At 44.5% G+C, this 20,591-nt stretch overlaps 1 protein-coding gene across 2 annotated transcripts in view; it reads right to left on the bottom strand.

Moving 5' to 3' along the window:
- Positions 1 to 20,591, bottom strand: part of SACM1L (SAC1 like phosphatidylinositide phosphatase) — a 168,029-nt gene that overhangs the window by 65,176 nt on the left and 82,262 nt on the right. For both annotated transcript variants that reach the window (XM_040353372.1, XM_040353373.1), the window contains 3 exons: positions 15,909 to 15,994; positions 10,734 to 10,820; positions 2,961 to 3,029 (listed from right to left, as the gene is read on the bottom strand). In XM_040353372.1, coding sequence (XP_040209306.1) covers positions 2,961 to 3,029; positions 10,734 to 10,820; positions 15,909 to 15,994 — 242 coding nt within the window. The remainder of the gene's footprint in view (positions 1 to 2,960; positions 3,030 to 10,733; positions 10,821 to 15,908; positions 15,995 to 20,591) is intronic.

The raw sequence follows: 20,591 nt of genomic DNA, 5'->3' as shown, positions 1-20,591 counted from the left end.
GGGGAGGGATTCAACTAATGACAGCCTCTGTCCAGGTTCCAACAGCCAGACTTTACTCCACAACAGATGCATCATTTGTACATTAGCACATGTCAGTAACATTACAAACCAATATCCCGGCCGAATAAACAGCAGAGTGATAATTACAAAAGACATATACATTAACCCCTACCTCACAAATTCGAAATTGTATACAAATATTAAAAAATATATATGAATAGAATTTTTTAAATCCATGTTAAAAATGCACTATTAAAAGTAATTTGTTATATAGACTCCTTATACAACCAGGGTGATTTCATTCGTTAGTCTGGAAACAATTTAAATCAAGCTCGATGTTGAGGCCCAATGGCTGCATCGTTCTTAGGAGATACAGCCACTGAGTCTCATTTTGGGAAACAGCTTTTTTGAGATCGGTGCCTCTCCAGTGACTGGTGGCCCTGTCTATCCCATAAAAGGTTAACTTACGTGGGTCCTTGTCATGACATAAGGCAAAATGCCTTGAGACACTGTGGTTAGGGAAACCTTTGATGATGTTGGACACATGCTCGTTTATTCTGACCCTCAACTCTCTAGTTGTCCGTCCTACATATTGGAAAGAACAGGGGCATTCCAAAACATAGGTGACATATTTAGAGTAACAGGTGATGAGCGGCTTAATGGTATATTCTTATTTAGTTACATTGGACTTAAATTTACTAATTTTCTTCCCATGTCTAATGGTAGTTTTACAAGATCTGCAGTGGGTACAATATTGGAAACCAGATCCATCTAAGAATGTTAATGTTTTTTTTTTGGGGGGGGGGGGGGGGGGGTTGGTACATTGGATGCCATCATATTCCTCAGACCTGGGGGCCTTCTGTATATGAATGTAGGGTTTGGTGGAAGGATTCTACCAAAGTCTGTATCTTTGAGTAGAATAGGCCAGAATTGCCTAAAAATCCTTTCCACACTTTTATATTGTCTGTGGAATTCAGATATATAACTTGGTAGCAAAAAAGACACACACACACACACACACACACACACACACACACACACACATATATATATATACAGATTGAACTGGATGGACCGGTGTCTTTATTTTAATCTTACTAACTATGTAACTATTTATGTAACTTAGGCAGGCCATACACGGTTTGAATCGTGTATGGGCAAGCTGAATGTACCAAGTTGATTGATCGATAAACTTGGGTACAAGTCGCATGCCAGGTATTACCTGCGATTATCGCTAGTGGTTCCTAAAGCCCCTAGCTATAATAACTTTCTTCTCCCGGTGTGGATGGCTTTCCCCACCCTCCCCTGCCAGGAGAAGACAATGGCCTGGCAGGAGGGATTCCCGCAACACCCATAGTTGCAGGAAAGAAATTTGCTCTGTGTATAGTCAGCTTTATGGCCCATACACATAATCCGAAAATTGGACGACAGATCGTCCGTTTTTTTGCATGCTGAGTGAGTAACTTGTAAAGCGCAACACATGCGAACTGAATCGCCTCTGGGCTAGTTGCATATTGAAAATGGGGGTTAATTAAGTGATGAAAATTCTCATATGACAGAATAAAAAAAATCTTAAGTGATGTCATGTGTTTAAGTGTATTTCTATTGTATTTTTGGACAACTGAATTGAAAAAAAAAAAAAAACGCACAATCGTGTTTGTCCGATCGGATAATAATTGGACTGTCATGATCGGCTCTCGAATGAGGAGTATTAACAATCCGATTGTTGTACGAAAGCATTATTTTTCATCCGATTTTAGGTTGTGTGTACGGGCCATTAGTAACCTACACATTCAATCACTGCACACAGACAAACAGCAACTGAGAACAGTCAGAAAACAATATTGCTCATGCGCTTCTGACAGTTAATGGATTCTCCATACTGGGAGAAGACAGTGATTATTGCTAGTGGCCATACCAGGCGCTTGCAAGAATTGGATTTAAAACCCGACAGGCTGGTTGTACTAAAATTGATCAATCGATAAACTTGGGTACATTCAGCCTGACCATTAATGGCTTGAATCTTCGAACCGTCTACAGCTATCTTAACTTAAATGACAAATATACAAGAGACCCAAACTATCTCAAAGTTTAGAAATTGTAATTGACTTTATTTCAGTTTTAGTTCCCACCAATGCCAATATGGTACAAAACATTACTACTATTGTTTTATGGAGTCAAAAAGGTAAATTTTCTTACCAGCTGTGAGAACAAATTGACAGCTGCCTAAAGCTGGTCATAGATAGATCGAAATTCAGCTGGCTCAGTAGGGACAGATGAATTTCAAACCATTTGTGGCTGCTGCATCCAATACACATGTGTGTTTGAGGGAATCCAATTGCTGAACGGAGAAAAAAAAAAAAATCATCCATGGCCAGCCTTACTGTTGTGCAGTCTTTCAAACAACAAATGCTATGAAATTTGCAATAGGTTTAAGGCTGGCCATAGACTGGCACAATTTAACATGTTGTCATCCTTGGGCTAGGATCTTAGGCAGCCCATAGGTAAGTCAGGTTTTTTTGTTCAACAAAAAAACTGACATGATTTCTCCATCCACACATTTGAGGAGCTATTGTATTTTGACAACAGGGAGACTTTCCCATCGCCAGAATACACTGATCAGTGTTGTAGGCAGTTGTACAAAATGTGATTGGTAGATTGAAGTCTGTACAACCACAGGAATCATACATGGGTTGAAATTTGGTAGGTCCCTCCTGAACGGGCCAAGTTTCAATTTTACATTGCCGACTTAAGTCCAGGAAATAAATGCAGTTCCTGCGTGATCCTGGAGAGAAAGACAGATGCAAAGATTATGCGATTTCTGCTTCCCCCTTGTGCACTCTTCATTATAAAAAAGGACACTAGGACTGTTTTATTTTCTGACCTATTCAGGTTACTAATCAATTATCAGCAAATCCGCCTATAGCACACATGCATCAAGTATAACAAGAAAGGCATACCAAGTTAACGATAACTTGTTTTCCATAACTAATTATCTGAGAGTCAAAATGTCGCTGAAATCCATCCATCTGCAGATGAAACAAAACTGTGTTAAATAAGAGAAAATGACAGCTATAGCCAAAATAAATAATTATGTTGTGTAATTTCATTATTTGAGACTGCATTCACACTATAGTGTTGCATAAACTTTGCAAAACTGTGTGCATTTTTAGACTACACTCACAGGGAAGCAAATTTATTTCAAAAGGTCTGTCCTATGCGCGAGAAACCTAATGAATTAGCTCATGCACCTTTTTGAGCTTCAAGTGTTTTTTCACATAAAAAAAAAAAAAAGGATTTTTGTACTCACCGTAAAATCCCTCTCTCTGTAGTTCATGGACGGACACAGCAGATTATCTTAATAAAAGGGTATTTTCCTTCTATCAGTAGAGGATTAGGCAGAAGCATTGTTAAAGTGTTAATACAACCTTAAACTGTACAGTACCGCCCAGGAGGCGGTCCCTCTAGGTACAACCCCTCTCCCTGCACACAGCAGCTTCAGTTAGTCAAAAATCAGTACAAACATAAAAAGTAGGGGTGGGCGCTGTGTCCGTTCATGCACTACAGAGAAAAGGATTTTACTGGGAGTACAAAAATACTATTTTCCCTTGTGTTCATGGACGGACACAGCAGATAATCTTGACAATAGCGACATCCCCAAGCAGTGTCAGAAAAACAAGGGGTGGGAACGGCAAACAAAATCAAACTTCACCCCAAACATAAACCAGAGCTCAACAGAGGAGATGCAACATTAGATGGCCACCTGCAAAACCTTACGGCCAAAGCAGGCATCCGAAGATGCACTCACGTCAACCTTGTAGAATTTTGTGAAAGTGTGAATGGACGACCAAGTCGCCGCCTTACACACCTGGGAGACAGATGCCCGATGTCGGAAAGCTCAGCTGGCACCTATGGACCAGGTAGAATGCGCCATGACAGGAAATGGAGGCGCCCGTCCATGTATGGCCTGAATTACGACCTGTCTAATCCACCTAGAGATGGTGGTTGATGAGACCGCCACTCTTCTTTAAGACCAGCCACTGACAAACAGTGAGTCAGAGTTCTGGAACGAAGCAGTAGCAGACAGGTACACCAGCAGAGCTCGGACCACGTCCAAGGAATGTAAAGCAATCTCCTTTGGATGCGACGGTCGAGGGCACAAGGACGGAAGGACGGAAGTACGATGTCCTCATTGAGATGAAAAGCCGAAACGACCTTAGGAAGAAAAGAAGGCAGCGAGCTTAGCACCGCCTTATCCTTGTGGAGGATCAGATAAGAAGCCTTGCAAGACTAGGCCCGCCAGCTCAGAAACCCGTCTGACAGACGTAATAGCCACCAAAAAGGCCCACGGAGGCAGAGGTGGACACACCGGGGGAGCCACATGTCGAACCCCCTGTACAAAAAGTACTCACCAATCAGTGCGCCGCCAAGGTAGAAATCTGCCCTTAATAGTGCTTAAAGCAAGTTTCTGGTCCACACCACGCTGTAAAAACAGCAGAATCCTGGAGACAGAGTATACATGCTGACACCACTTAAGCTCCTCACACAGAGATGTAGGCCTTCCAAGTACGATGATAAATCTTCCTAGAGGAAGACTTCAGTGCTCTCAGCATGGAAGCAATAACCGCATCCGACAGGCCATGGTCCCTCAGCACCTGGCTTTCAATAGCCACGCCGTTAAAGCCAGCGACTGTAAAGCAGGATGAAGTATGGGGCCTTGCGACAGAAGGTCCTCTAGCAGCAGTCGTTGCCACAGAACATCCGCCACCAGACGTACCAGGGACGGCAAGGCCAATCTGGAGCAATGAGAATCATCAAAATTCCCTCAATCTGCACCCTGCGAAGCAGACGAGGAAGAAGCTTCAGTGGGGGGGAAAGGCATAGATCAGCCGATACTTCCCTCAAGGGGCCACCAACGCGTCGGCCCAGGGGTCTCTCGACCTGGCCACAAACCTCTAAATCTTTTGATTGAGTCGTGAAGCCAGAAGGTCTACGTCTGGCGTGCCCCACCTGTTGCAAACGAGTTGAAACACATCCGGGTGTAACGACCACTCTCCTTGGTCCAGCATCTGGCGGCTTAGATAGTCCGCCTGCCAGTTTTCCACGCCCGGAATGCATACAGGCGATAGAGCCGACACGCTTCGTTCTCCCCACCTCAGAATGTGAGCCACCTCCAAGGCTGCCACCGAGCTCCTCGTCCCCCCCTTGATGGTTGACATATGCCACTTCCGCGTCGTTGTCCAACTGGATCATGACCGGATGCCCCTGAAGTCTCCGAGACCACAAAGAGAGGCAATGCTTGATTGCTCAAAGCTCCAGCACGTTGATCGGAAGGCGGGATTCTTCCAGTGTCCGTCCAGCAACCCTAAGCCGACTGGACACCCCAAACACCCCCCCCCCAACCGGTCAGACTGGCGTCCGTCGTGATCACAGTCCACTGAGGGGCCGGAGACCTCTGCCACCAGACCAGGGAGCCCTTGACCGTCAGGTCCACCCTGATCTGACAATCCAGGAACAACGGTGACCTGTCCTATTTTTTAAGAATTTCCTTCTGCAAGGCACAAGTGTGAAATTGAGCGTATGGCACTGCCTCGAAGGAGGCCACCATGAGGCCCAGGGTTCGCATGCAAAAACGCAGCAACGACCGCCTGCGGGAGGCCAGCAGCCTCACCGCTTCCCAAATTGTTTGTGATTTGTCGGAGAGGGAAAAAACTTCTGCCTCTAGGGAATCCAGGACCAGGCCCAGGTACTCCAGGCGCCGAGTTGGCACCAACACCGACTTCTGCAGGTTCAGGACCCAACCGAAATCTCAAAAGGCTCTGGATGACAATCGCCACATCCACCTCTAATTCTGAGCTTGAAGAATTTGGAAAAAAAACAAACAAAAAGGGGGGGTTGTGGGCAATTGGACTATTGGACCTCACTGTCTGAAGGGTCGTGGTCCATAAACCTCTGATAAGCAATTATAAAAAACGCACGTGTAAAAGAAAGTATAAATTTTATTAACACAAACAATAAAATACAAACAAAGATGCAATTTAAAATAGTGACGACCCATGTGTATCACCACAGTAATCAACCCCTAGGATGGGGAAGGTCACAATGGGAATAGGGGTCACTGAGGGTGTGTCTACTAGTTTCGCGGCCATTGCCGCTTCATCAGGAGAACAATCTGCAATGAATTGACAAACAATTAATAAATGAACAGGTGACGGGCATAGAGATACAATCAAGCCTGACATGAAGATATAATATATGGGGGGGGGGGGGGGACAAGGGTTGAGCTGCTTACCTATGACCAGGTGAGGTCCCCTATGGCGACCAAGGGGGACATGTATGTGAATGGACCACCCCCCCATATATTATATCTTCATGTCAGGCTTGATTGTATCTCTATGCCTGTCACCTGTTCATTTATTGATTGAAAACTAGTAGAGACACCCTTAGTGACCCCTATTCCCATTGTGACCTTCCCCCTCCTAGGGGTTGATTACTGTGGTGATACACATGGATCGTCACTATTTTAAATTGCATCTTTGTTTGTATTTTATTGTTTGTGTTAATAAAATTTATACTTTCTTTACAAGTGCATTTTTATAATTGCTTAACATACCGCAATAGTTCAATTGCCCACAACCCCCCCTTTTTGTTTGGTTTTTGGTTTGGGGTCCAAAATCCAATCTCTATTAAATTCTGACTTCTGGATGATGGTACTTTTAACTAAACCTTACACTACATGTATTTTTTTAGAGGCCAATTCTATAGCTCTTAGAAGAAGGTCGTCTAACCCACGATAGCGATACCTTGCCGTCTCAGAAATGCCAGAACCGGAGCGAGCACCTTGGTGAACACCCTTGGAGCTGAGGCCAGGCCAAAAAGGAAGAGCCACAAATTGGTAGTGGTCGTTCTCGACCGCAAAACGCAGAAACCTCTGATGTCTGACAAATATGGGGACATGCAAATATGCATCCGAGTGCACCGATTCCATCCTGAACTTCTACAAAGCAGTTCAGGGCCTTGAGGTCCAGGATTGGGCAGACCTACACTTTTGGGACCACAAATAGGTTTGAATAAAAGCAGACACGATCACTCCCCATGCTAGCAGATCCTTCACAGCCCCAAACAGGGCCACACGACGAGTCGGAGGGAGCTGAAGGTTTGAGGTAAAAAATCTGTTCGGAGGACAAGAGAGACACTATCTTGTACCCTGAGGAAACTACTTCGCAAACCCACCGGTCGGAAAGTAGGGAAGACCACCGAGCCACGAATGTGCGAAGGTGACCCCCCACCCGCGTTTTGGGCGGGGGCAAACCTTCATGCGGTCGCAGGTTTGTGTGCAGGCTTGTTGGGCTTGCGAAACCAGGGACGCTTTTGTCCCTCAGTAGGAGCCTTATTGGTCTGGGAGCTATTACCGGCAGCTCCTTGGGTACGAAAAAGACGTTTATGAGCGGAGAAGGAGGGCCCATGCCTACTGCTCTCCTGTCCGCCGGGCCTTTGAACGCAGGCGCTCCTTCCACCGGAGGCATGGAAACTTTGTTTAATCTGGACACCAGAGGGTCCACAATCGGGGAAGAGGTCCACTTTTTCAGGAAATCTTCCTCAAAAAGGATAACGCACCACAATATACTTAGGGACCGAAAAGATCCTCTGTGGGCGTTCCCATTGCTTCTACAAAAGCTTATCCAAGTAAATCACACAAGGAAACACCTTTTCACTGCGGGCAGGCTTGCGGAACCCAAAAGCGACCGACACCTCTGTAGATGAGCCTGACTTATACTTCAATTTTAGAGCATCTCGCACTGTGCTGATAAGTGCTCCAACCAGTGCCCTATCATGTGCCAACACATAGTCATCCTCACTGTCTGAAGGGTCGTGGTCCATATCCTCTGAAACCTCAGAACCTGGGCCAGGAGCTCTAGCAGGGCCCGAATCGGAGTCAGATATCTCCACGGAAGATGGGGGAGGGGAGTGCTTTTAACCCCTTTTTTCCCCGCACCGCAGCCACCCTGACAAAAAAGGCCTCTAGGACTGCCGACATAGCCTCCAGACACCGCAGGTGCAGAAGCACTAGTTGCTACAACCAGAATGTTAGGGGAAGAAGCATCAGCCTCGGCTGCCATAGTGACCCACACGTCTGAACCCTTAGGGATGCAACACCAGGCACACAGCCCACCCTCCTAGCTGCTCTGCACACCGAGGAAAAAGGGGAACCCAGAGGACTCACCCCCAGTAGGAAAACGACTGCACAGCGCTGTCCGTCATGTCCTGACAGAAGGAAGCCCATTGTATGCCGCTGCACATGTCCTGCTGATAGAAAAGGTAAGCCGGCTGTTTGCGCTGTTCAGAGAAGCTAACACCGCCACAAGAGAACAAAAAAACTACCAGAAAATGGCCGCCGAGCAGCCGCCCTGTAGAGAAAGCGTGCGGACTCCAGGAAAATGGCCGCCGCTGTGTAAAAATAGCACAAAGCCCGGGGAGCCCAAGAAAATGGCAGCCGAGCGGTCCTCCCATAGAGAAAAAAAGTGCGCGGCTACAAGAAAATGGCCGCCGATCAACAAAGCCCAACAGGCTAAGGGGAAATGGCCGCTGAATAACAAAAAATAGCAAGAAACAGCCCCCAACAGGGGAAAAGGGTGGCAGGAGCAGGCAACAAACCTTTACAGACCCCCCTGTGCAGCAGGGAGAACCCCTCCCACAGGTAAAGCACCCCAGGACAGTGGACCCAGCGCAGCAGCCGCCCCACAGAGAGCGGAGCCCCCCCAGGTGAAAAAAGACCCCCGGATAGCAGCAGGCCCCGACAGAAGCGCGAGAAGGAGGGATGGGAGGGAGAGAAGAAAGGAAGGGTGGAAGGGACCCCCGATCGACCTCCCAGGGAATGTCCAGCCATCCCACCGAGGCAGGGAAGAAGGTACTTACCGATCCTGCGACACTTGCTGGAAGCATCTCAAAACAGACCCACCACCCGAGCAGTATGGAAGTAGCCGTCGGCCTGGCACACTGTGACAGAGACAGTAATTAGCCCGGTCATATGTGTTCCCAGGAGCGCGTAGCTCACCAGCCACCCCTAGAGCAAATAGGGCATGTCATGGCCGACCCAACGCATAGCTAGAGGCTTGCACACGCTCGCTGGCCGAAACTGGGGTGACTACAAGGATCTAGGACATCCAGCTTGTTGCCCAGTCGGCAGTTGATAGCAGATCTCAGAATCGTAGCAGAGAAAAAAAACTGAAAAGGCTTACGAAAAGCATGAAAAAACTCCCAGACTAAGGGCCCATAGGGAGCCAGGTCCAACTCCTATGCTAGGCAGAAAAAAAACTGAAGCTGCTGTGTGCAGGGAGAGGGGTTGCACCTAGAGGGACCGCCTCCTGGGTGGTACTGTACAGGTTAAGGTTGTATTAACACTTTAACAATGTTTCTGCCTAGTCCTCTCCTGATAGAAGGGAAATACCCTATTGTCAAGATAATCTGCCGTTTCGTCCATGAACACAAGAGAAAGCCTGTTTTGACGCATTTGGGGTGCAATTAACAATGAATGGCCCTGGAAACGCGACATTTTTTGCATGTTTCCTAAACACTAAAGTGTGATTGCAGCCTTATGCAGGTTGGTAAGCAACCCACAGGTTATGTTAGTAAACATGCCTTGCTGCTTTGTGTGCTGGGTTGAAACCCCACTTGTGATCATCTTCATGGTGTTAATACAGTATCTATACAAAAATATTTGCCCCTTGAACATGTTCATGTTTCATTGTGAAAAAACATTGAATCGCAGATTAAACTGCGTGGATCCTCCCGAACGCTGGTTCCCCCTGTTGATTTTATTACAGGAGTCCAATGGGAGGAGGCCCTGCAATCTATTACTACCTGCTCTCTTAAAGTTGCCCAAAAAGTCTCCCAATTATACATTGTGCTTCGGATGCACTACACCCCGCTTAAACTACATAAGCTGGGTAGGCTGGCAGACCCCATGTGCGGCAGGTGCAGGCAGCACCAGAGGGATCTCATTCATCTGCTCTGGAGCTGGCCAAAGCTCCACTGTTACTGGAGTGCTTGGAACGCTTAATCAAGTGTTTCAAACGACCATCCCCTTAGACTCAACTCACTATATCTTGGGAGATTTGGAGGTGGTAATTCCCGAGGAGATGGTCAGGACAGCATTCTCTAGGGCATTGTTTCAAGCCGGAAAACTAATTTTGATGGGATGGAAATTGATCTCACCGTCCACAGTTGCCTCGTGGATAACACACATGGGGAACACTTTGGTCATGGAACGGTATATCAACACAGGGGAAGCACAGGTAGATTTGAAAAAAATCTGGTCACCATGGCTGGATACCCCTGGGCCAAGTCCCAGGGAACTGGATATGTCCAGAATCTTGCAGTACCCTACGGGGAGACCTTGACGTCCTAGGGTGGCTAGACACCAGATGTAATTTTGGCCACAAAAATCACTGTAAAGTGTTGTGTAAAATGTCAGTTCTTTATAAATTGGTAACTAGTTCTAGATCCAAATGCCACTTTATTGATGAAAATTAAATAAATAATGATTATGTAATTGAACTGTTAGAGTTGTGCAAGATGTTAACCAGAATTAATGATGTTTTATTAAAAAAAAAAAAAAAAAAACTTTCAGCATAAAAAATAACTTTGCTTGGTAAATTTAAAAAGTGCAAGATGCTATAATGATAGAAATAGACTTAGTCAAAGTGCCTAAAACAAATATAAAAGATATTTACATGATTTACAGCATTGTTGATTTGAGGCTTCGGTTTATATTTCAAGTTTGGTCTTTGTGACCAGAAAAATGGAATTGACCCTCGACTCTAAAAGGGGGAAAAAAATGTTTTTGTTAGACAGGTTGTAAAAAAATCAAACGCACATTTTTCTTTATCCGGGGACACCAAGTAGTCACAACCTGACCTATTATCTTTTCTTACCATGTTCTTTAACCACTTAAGCCCCGGGACAGTTTTTCAGACTCTGTGCTTACACGTTAAAAACAATATTTTTTGCCAGAAAATTACTTAGAATCCCCAAACATTATACATTTTTTTTTCTAACACCCTAGAGAATAGAATGGCGGTCATTGCAATACTTTTTGTCACACCGTATTTGCGTAGCGGTCTTAAAAAGCGCACGATTTTTTAGAAAAATGTATTAAAACAATAAGACAACAGTAAAGTTAGCTCAATTTTTTTTTATATTGTGAAAGAGAATGTTACGCCGAGCAAATTGATACCCAACATGTCACGCTTCAAAATTGCGCCCACTGGAATGGCGTCAAACTTTTACATTTAAAAAAATCTACAGGTTGCATGTTTTGAGTTACAGAGGAGGTCTTTCAACGATCGTGGCAATACCTCACATGTGTGGTTTGAACACCGTTTTCATTTGCGGGCACTACTCGCGTATGCGTTCGCTTCTGTGCGCGAGCTCGTCCGGACAAGGCGCTTTAAATTTGTATTATTTAATTTTACCAAATTTTATTTATTTTTACACAGTTTAAAAAAAAAAAATTGGGGCACTTTTATTCCTATTACAAGGAATGTAAAAAGACCTCAGATCTCATATTTAGACAAAAATGCAATAAAAAAAAAAACGTAATTTGAAAAAATGACAAAAATAAATTGTAACTTTAAGACGTATGGGCAGAAGTGACGTTTTGACATCGCTTCCACCCTGCTATGGTATGGATACGGGTGGGGGCCATCTTGCCCTCACTCCTATCCATGCCCAGCATGAGGAAGGACCCGATCGACATCGCCGCTGCCAACGGCTCTGGTAAGCGGCAGAGGGCATGGGAGGATAATGGTTATCTCGTGGCCAATCTGCCGCGTTTAGAGGCAACTTCAGGGGTAGACCAGCCCCCTATCTAAATCAACATGGGGGGGATGGAGAGATTGGAAAGAGCCAAATCGTATCCCACCCAATACCCCACAGATGAGAGAGGAAACTAAATTTGGGACTTTTTGATGAAGCGTGCAGCCACAGAAAATAGCATAGCAGATGCCCAAGGAAAAAATCTGAAAAAGAGGTAGAGGAGGAGAGAGAAAGAAAAAGAAAAAGGAACAGGTGAATCAGGGAATCTACAATTTAGCAGGAGATGACTTCACTGATAAGCAATTAGAAGTGTTGAGTGAAGGACTCAAGTTTGCACCTGATAAAGATTTAGACAAATTTGGTTTATTGATATAGAAAAATATATAAAAAAATTAAATATAAAAAAATTCTTTGCCAATCAAACTCCCGGTCCAGGTACATCAAGTACGGATCAGCAATTTGTTCATAGTAGTTTGAAAAATAACTCTGTTTTTAACCCTGCGAAGGGTAAAAATAACCATATACAAGTTTTTAAAAAACATGGTACAAGATGAAGCTAGAGAGTTGGATATTAAACATTTTTCGAACCAGCGTATCTGGAAGGGATTAAAGCAATTGAAGAAAATAAACAAATAGTGGTAAGGCCAGCAGACAAGGGAGGAGGGTTGGTGGTTTTGGCCAAAGATTACTACTACCAAGAAATCCTCAGACTGCTGGGTGACCCTACCACATATATAAAGTTAAAAGGGAATCCAACAGCACAATTAAAAGGAGAATTCGCTAAATGGATAGCAGAGGGGGTACAGAAACAAATTTTGAATAAAAAAGAAGCAGATTACATTAATATCTATGCTCCAAAGATTCCAGTATTATATACATTGCCCAAAATTCACAAAAACAAAGAATTTCCACCGGGCCGAGCCATTATCAGTGGGATCGATTCCCCTTTTCCAGACTTGGAGAATACCTTGACGTTTTTTTCAAGCCTTTAGTATCCCAAAGCCCTTCCTATTTAAAGGACAGTAGAGACCTCATAGTACTTCAACAAACTATATCCACTAAAAATACTCTATTGGTTATAGTGGACATTGAGTCCCTGTATACCAATATTCAACATAAAGATGCGTTGGTTGCTGTGAAATGGGCTCTTTTGAGAGAGTCCAGACTCAAGAAAGTCCAGATTAATTATCTCATTAAGGGTCTACATTTGGCTATGAGTAATAATTTCTTCTGGGCGAAGGATGAGTTCTACAACCAGACTGGGGGCGTGGCTATGGGGGCACGCTATGCCCCCAGTGTGGCGAATGTAGTTATCAATAAGTGGGAACAAGAAACTATTTTCAAAGATAGGAACCCATCATTGACCTTTTATAAAAAAGGTACATTGATGATGTTATCTTGTTCTGGGAAGGGTCTAAGGTCAGTTTTGAACTTGATTTACAACAAATGAATAATAATGTCTATGGTCTGAAGTTTTCTGCTGAATGCAGTGATGCATCTGTTAACTATTTAGATCTTACTATAACTAAAACGAATGGGACATTTGAAACTAAAACATTTTGTAAGGCCACGGACAGAAATGGTTTTGTGCCAACTGGAAGCTGCCACCATCCACAGTGGATAGGGGCAGACAATACACGAGACTGAGGCGTAATTGTGCTAATGACAATGATTTCCTCAATTAGGCTGAGGTGCTTACTGGAAGATTTACAGAAAAAGGCTATCCGTTTGAGAAACACTTACCAAAGTTTTGTCACAGGTGTCCTCAATGAATAGGCAATCCCTTTTGATTACCAAACCAAAATCAGAATACAAGGGAGAACTTGCCTTTGTGTCTGATTTTTATAGACAATTTAGACAGGTTGAAGCCATTTTTAAAAAATATTGGCCCATTTAGCTTAAGGATAAAGATCTTATATGCTCAATCCCATCTAAACCTAAATGTATTTATAGGAGAGCTCCGGGACTGAGGATCAAAAAAGCAAAAAATGTGCCAGACCCCCCAAAAAAACATCTACTTTTCTGGATGGCTCTGGATTTCATTTCTGCACGAGGTGCAACGCGTGCAGAATTACTAGGAGATCAGGGGACCAAGAAAATCAACCAGTTTCAATCCAAGGTGACACAAGAGACCTTCAAAATAAAACCATTTATCACATGTGATTCGGACCATGTGACATATATGAGTGTCCCTGTTGCCTTCAGTACGTAATACGGACCACGAGGAAACTGAAAATTAGGATAAATGAACACCTTAGAAATATAAGGAAAAGTTTTCCTAATCACAGCACAGGCATTTCAAACAGTACCATAATAGCTATCCCTCACTTTGCCATTTTTATGGAATTGATCAGACCTCTAAACATTGGAGGGAAACACACATGAAGAAAGAAATTTCTAAAAATGAAACCAGGTGACTGTACAAACTTCAAACTATGCAGCCTCTTGGTATGAATATTGAGCTATATCTCAATTGTTTCCTCTCCAATGAATGAGATTTAATATGCCAACTACCCCCTTTTTTCTGATACCACTTTCTTTCTCTCATCCATTAAGTATTTTTTATATATATTTTTTTCCCCACTCGGTTTTCAATATTATATATATTTTTCATCTATAAAAATATTTGCTATTAACATCCTATATAAAATGGAATTTGTTTTCCATACTGTGGGATGGGAATTTTTTTCTCATCCATGGATGATCCATGGAAGTTCTACAACTTTTTGGACTTGCACCCATGGATGAGACTGGTTTCTGGTTCAAGTTAAAACCAAATTAATTTCTACCGTTGTGGCCTAGGAGATTGTTGGTGGTTGATTTATGATCTGAGCCAATTGCGATTCAGATCATATATGGGACGCATATGGCCGTGTAGGCTAAGGGTTTAGAGAAAAAGGGCAGTCTCCCTCTGCGAGAAGGGGATTATTGTCGTCATTTTATCACTCATTGAGATTTCCCAATCTTTTTATTAATAATGTTAATTCTATGTTTTTTTAATTTATATTTGTTATGTATGTGCGCTCTATCATGTTTTTTGTCTAAGCTAACATGTATAGGTATGCAAAGTGTCTTTAAGAGATCGGTTGTTTTAATGTAATGCATTGGCAATGCCGATTTCTGGGCAAATTTTTCCCATTAATTTCCTATTTAAATCGTGACCCCGAGTGACCAGGTACGCTTCCCGAGGACGTTCTTACGAAACGTACATCAAAGCGGTACCTGGTCATGCTACGTACGTCAATTCCGGCCCTGCTATTTGTTGGTTCCTGTGAGGTGGAACGCACGCCATGGACAGAGTGTGGTAGGAGGCGGTGGGAGCACGGCAGATCCCCAGACTACCGATAAGAGCCAGCAGCCCCAGTGCCTAGATAAGCACTTTTAAATGTGAGTAGCCATTTGGCTAAGTTTTATCTTTTTTTTTTATCTTGTTCATTTTTAAATAAACGGAATTACGCTATAGATGTTTCCATTGTTGTTTCATATCCGGCCAAAACCTTTAAAGGAGGAAGTCACCTAATATCTCCATTTCAGCCTATGTGAGCAGGCATTATCCTGCATAAGCTCTCATTGACTCTGTTTTTGAGTCAATGTCAATGTGCTATGGTAAGCAGCTTACTTATCCAGTCACTTTGGGTGTTTATTCAAGTTTGGTAAAGGATCACTTCTATATCAGTATATCACAGCAAGCACGGAATGGACGTTTGGTGTTTTTTGGACTTTGATTTATTATCATAATATTTTTTTGTGCTTAAGATTGGGCCTAAATATTATTTGCACTAATTGATATTTCACAATATTTTTTAATCATATGTTTGATAATGTTTTGTGCACATTTGCTTATTTGACAAGGATTAGTGACTTCAGGAGTGCAGTCCTATGATTTTCATTGTTATTTTTATTAATTATTAGGGCCCCCTATCTTTTACCCATATCACTAGGAGCATTCACTCTTTGAGGGGAGCAGCTTATTTTATTTACTACTACTACTATTTACTACTTTATTCACTTGATGCAGAGTTTTCACCCTTTATCAACTATAAAATGCATATCCTATGTGCAGAAAACATGCAAATTAAATAAAAACTTACCTGAACAAATGAAGCTTTTCCTCCATTGAAATGCACAATTTGTTCAGTTTCAACAAAATTTGCAGCATGACCTTCTGAGTCAATACCTAAATGATTGAAATAAAAAATATAAAAAAATATATACATATGCAAATGGGGGAAAAACAAACAAACACATATACACATTTATATATTTATATATATATTTATATATATATATACACATACATACATACATACATACATACATACATACACATACATACACACATACACACACACACACATACATACACACACGCACCAAGTACAAATTTTAGCAACTACAACAGATAACCTTGTTTTTTTTTTTTTATGTTTTTGGCAAAATCAAATCTGTCATTTCTAGTCTTTAGGCTTATGAATAGTTTGCACCTGGTGGTGAACCCTCTGTATTTGCTCTTAAATGTAGACTTTGACAATGATACGCCCACCTCCTGGAGAGGGTGCTTCACTTGTCTGGATGTTGGGTTTTCTTTACCATAGAGAGTATACTGCTATCAACCACCACGGTTGTCTTCCGTGGACGTCCAGGCCTTTTTTTTGTTGCTGAGCTCACCAGTGCGTTCTTATTTAGGGATGAGCTTCATGTTCGAGTCGAACTCACGTTGGACTCGAACATCCTATGTTTGACCGTTCGTCGAAATACAAAGGTTACGGGCCGTTCGCACCAAATTGAGTGGCGTGCCATGCACTATGACCCGCATGCTTGGCCAATCACAGCTTCCAAAAAACGTTGAGCCATAATTGGCCAAAGTCAAGGTGGCTTTGGCCAATTATGGCTCAGGGGGTTTAGTACACGCCCCACACTATAAAAGGCCAAGCGTTTTGAAGGCTTCGATGATGGTACACAGCTAGAGAAAGGCATTAACGTGAGCCCAGAGACGAGTGCATCAGATCGCACCGCTGCTATTTGCAACATATGTCTCAAGCGTATCTCGCATGGCCAAAACATCACCCGCTTGGGCACCACATGCATGACCATATGTCGACCTGCCACGCAGTTCGTTGGCAAGCGTACATCAAAGACCCACACCAAAGAACAAAGCGGACCTCTCCTTGCTCCTCATCAGCTGGGATCTCCAACCCCACTATACCCTCAGTCCTCTGATAGGACTGAAGGTGTGTCACAACCAAGTACTTGGCGGCAATCTACTATCGGTACATCGACGTCAGATTGTACCAGGCAAATTTCCCTGCCCCAGCTGCTGCAGCGCTGAAAGAAATTCTCTCCCAGCCATCCACATGCCCAGCGGTTGAATGCTAGCTTAGCTAAATTTCTAGCACTTCAACTGCTGCCTTTTCAGTTGGTAGATTCTGCCCCCTTCCGTGAGTTTGTGGAATGTGCGGTACCTCAGTGGCAAGTTACCAAACGCCACTTTTTCCTCACAGCAGGCGATTCCGGCTCTCTACCTGCATGTGGAAGGCAATGTCCATGCCTCGCTGGACAGGGCGGTCAGTGGTAAGGTGCATATTACCGCTGACTCGTGGTCCAGCAGGCATGGACAGGGACGTTACCCATCTTTCACGGCGCATTGGGTGACTCTACTGGCAGCTGGGACAAGGACAAGGTATCGTAGTGTTGGAGGTTGTTCTGCCACCACGCCTCCAAAACACTACTACTGCTACACCTTTCTCCTCCACCCCCTCCTCTTCCTCTGTGGCCTCTTCCTTTGATGTGTCCACAGAACCAGCGGTGCTCCGTAGGCTTTCAAGGGGCTACGCAGGTACACAGGCAAAGAGATGCCATGCGGTGCTTGAGCTGGTGTGCTTGGGGGACAGGAGCCACACTGTGGCAGAGGTTCTTTCAGCTCTGCAGGGGCAGGCTCAGAGGTGGTTGACACCACGTCAGCTTAAGCCAGGAATGGTGGTTTGCGACAATGGCACCAACCTCCTCTCTGCCCTGCGACAGGGACAACTGACCCATGTGCCCTGTTTTGCTCATGTCCTTAACTTGGTGGTGCAGCGGTTCTTGGGCAGGTAGCCGGGCTTACAGGATGTCCTGAAGCAGGCCAGGAAACTCTGTGTGCATTTCTGACGGTCATATACTGCCAGTGCTCGGCTGGCAGACCTCCAAAAAGGAATACAACCTGCCCAAGAACCGTCGAATCTGTGACATGCCCACCAGGTGGAACTCTACGTTGGCCATGCTGCAGCGGCTGCACATGCAGCAGAGGGCCATCAATGAGTATCTGTGCCAATATGGCAGCAGGACAGGGTCAGGGGAGCTTGGGTTTTTTCCCCCACGCCAGTGGGCCATGATCAGGGATGCATGCACTGTCCTGTCACCATTTGAGGAGGCCACGAGGATGGTGAGCAGTGACAGTGCATGCATCAGTGACACTGTCCCCCTTATTCACCTGTTGGAGCACACGCTGCGTGGAATAATGGACAGGGCCCTTGAGGCAGAACAGAGGGAGGAAGAGGAGGACTTCCTTACCTCTCAAGGCCCCCTTTATCCAGACAGTGTTCCTGCTTGCCCACCTATCACACAGGAAGAAGAGGAGGAGGAGGAGGAGGAGGGGGAGGATTGTGTCAGCATGGAGGTGGAGCCTAGCACTCAGCATCAGTCTTCAAGGGATCAATTACAGTCCCAAGAAACCCATGGAGTTGTACGTGGCTGCGGATCCTGTCGTCCTCAGTGACCCAGAGGACTCCCACCGAATGCCTCAGCAAACCTACGATGTATTGCCTCCCTGATCCTGCAAAGCCTGTGGAAGGATCCTTGTATTCGTGCTATCAAGGAGAGGGATTATTACTGGCTGGCAACCCTCTTTGATCTACTTTACAAGAGTAAGGTTGCGGACCTTATCTTGCCGGCGCAGAGGGAGCAGAAGATGAAACATCTTCGGGAGGCCTTGCAGAAAGGTCTGTGCAACGCATTCCCAGAGACTGGGAGGTTACAAAATCCTGGTCCTGGACAACATGTTGCTGAGGCTTCGGTCAGTCACAGAAGGAGCGGTGGAGAAGGTGGCCGTCTGACCGATGAGTTCAGACAATTTTTTAGTCCGCAGCCCCAAGGTATGACCGGTTCCAGCAACCATCGCCAGCGTCTGTTTTACATGGTGCGGGAATACCTAAGGGCAAGATCAGACTTGGACACCTTTCCCACCGAAAATCCTCTGGCTTACTGGGTCTTGAGGATGGATCACTGGCCAGAGCTTGCACAGTACGCAATTGAGCTACTGGCCTGTCCTGCATCCAGCGTTCTTTCAGAACCCACATTCAGTGCTGCTGGAGGCTTTGTGACCAATCACAGGGTGCGCCTTTCCACCGACTCGGTCGATCGAATCAGGCTTGGATCACCACCAGCTACCAAGCACCTAATGCTGATGTAACTGAATTTAAAAAAAAAAAAAAAAAAATTTAAATGTCAGATCCCTTCAAGACTGCCTATGCTGATGCGGAGTGACTATCCTGTTATGCTGAGTGACTATCCTTTTCCTCCTCAATGATCATGCTGATAGCTTGTAAGAACATTTTTGGTTCTGGGCACCGTCACCAGTGGCTAAGGCCCAATTTTTCTGCCCCTGTTTAACAGGGGCGTATAAGTACAATTTTTGATACAATACTTTGCAGCGGGCTCATTCCTGCGCTCCAACTAGAGTATCTGTGAGGGGTTGCAGTGTTGTGGCCCCCAGCACCAGTGCCTAAGGCCCAATTTTTCTGCCCCTGTTTAACAGGGGCGTATAAGTACAATTTTTGATGCAATACTTTGCAGCGGGCTCATTCCTGCGCTCCAACTAGAGTATCTGTGAGGGGTTGCAGTGTTGTGGCCCCCAGCACCAGTGCCTAAGGCCCAATTTTTCTGCCCCTGTTTAACAGGGTCGTGCAATTACAATTCTTGATCCAATATTTTACAGCAGGGCCCATTCCTGCGCCCACCAAGACCAACTGTGAGGGCTTACAGTGTTGTGGTAAAGTATTACCAGCCCAAAGGTGCTGGTAATGACCTGGGGGGAGGGGGGTGGGGAAACCCATGCTATTTTTCTCAATGATTTTCATCCATATTGCAGGGACCTTAAAGCCGCAAGCAGTTTTAAATTATTTTTTTCTTATAGTAATCTCATTTTGTGCAGGGACAGTTCTAAACACGTGCCACTTCACAGGCATACTATAGATACCCAGCAGGTATGATATTTAAAGGAATTTTTCCACTTTAAGCATCATTAAAATCACTGCTCCAGAAAAACCAACCGTTTTTAAAACTTTTTTAGCCTTTAAAATGAGCACTTTTGAATTTGAACCTTCGAGTCCCATAGTCTTCAATGGGGTTCTAAAAATTTGCGCGAACGTTCGGTCAGGTTCGAAGGTTCTGGTGCGAACCGAACAGGGGGGGTGTTCGTCTCATCCCTATTCTTGTTTTCCCAAAATGTACCAAACAGTTGATTTGTCCACTCTTAATGTTTCTGCCATCTCTCTGATGGATTTTTGAAGCCTTACAATGGCCTGTTTCACTTGCATGGACAACTCTTATGAATGCATGTTGTAGGTTCACAGCAATAGATTACAAATGCAAATACCACACTTAGAATCAACTCCAAACCTTTTATATGCTTAATTAATGAATAAATAACCAAGGAGTAGCCCACACCTGGCCATGAAAACCTAAACCCTTCCTCGATTTGGATGTACATACCCTCAAATTAAACCTGAGAGTGTGCC

This window comes from Rana temporaria, chromosome 5, assembly GCF_905171775.1.
Source record: "Rana temporaria chromosome 5, aRanTem1.1, whole genome shotgun sequence".
Lineage (NCBI taxonomy): Eukaryota > Metazoa > Chordata > Amphibia > Anura > Ranidae > Rana > Rana temporaria.
This window is presented reverse-complemented; position numbering and strand designations above follow the sequence as displayed.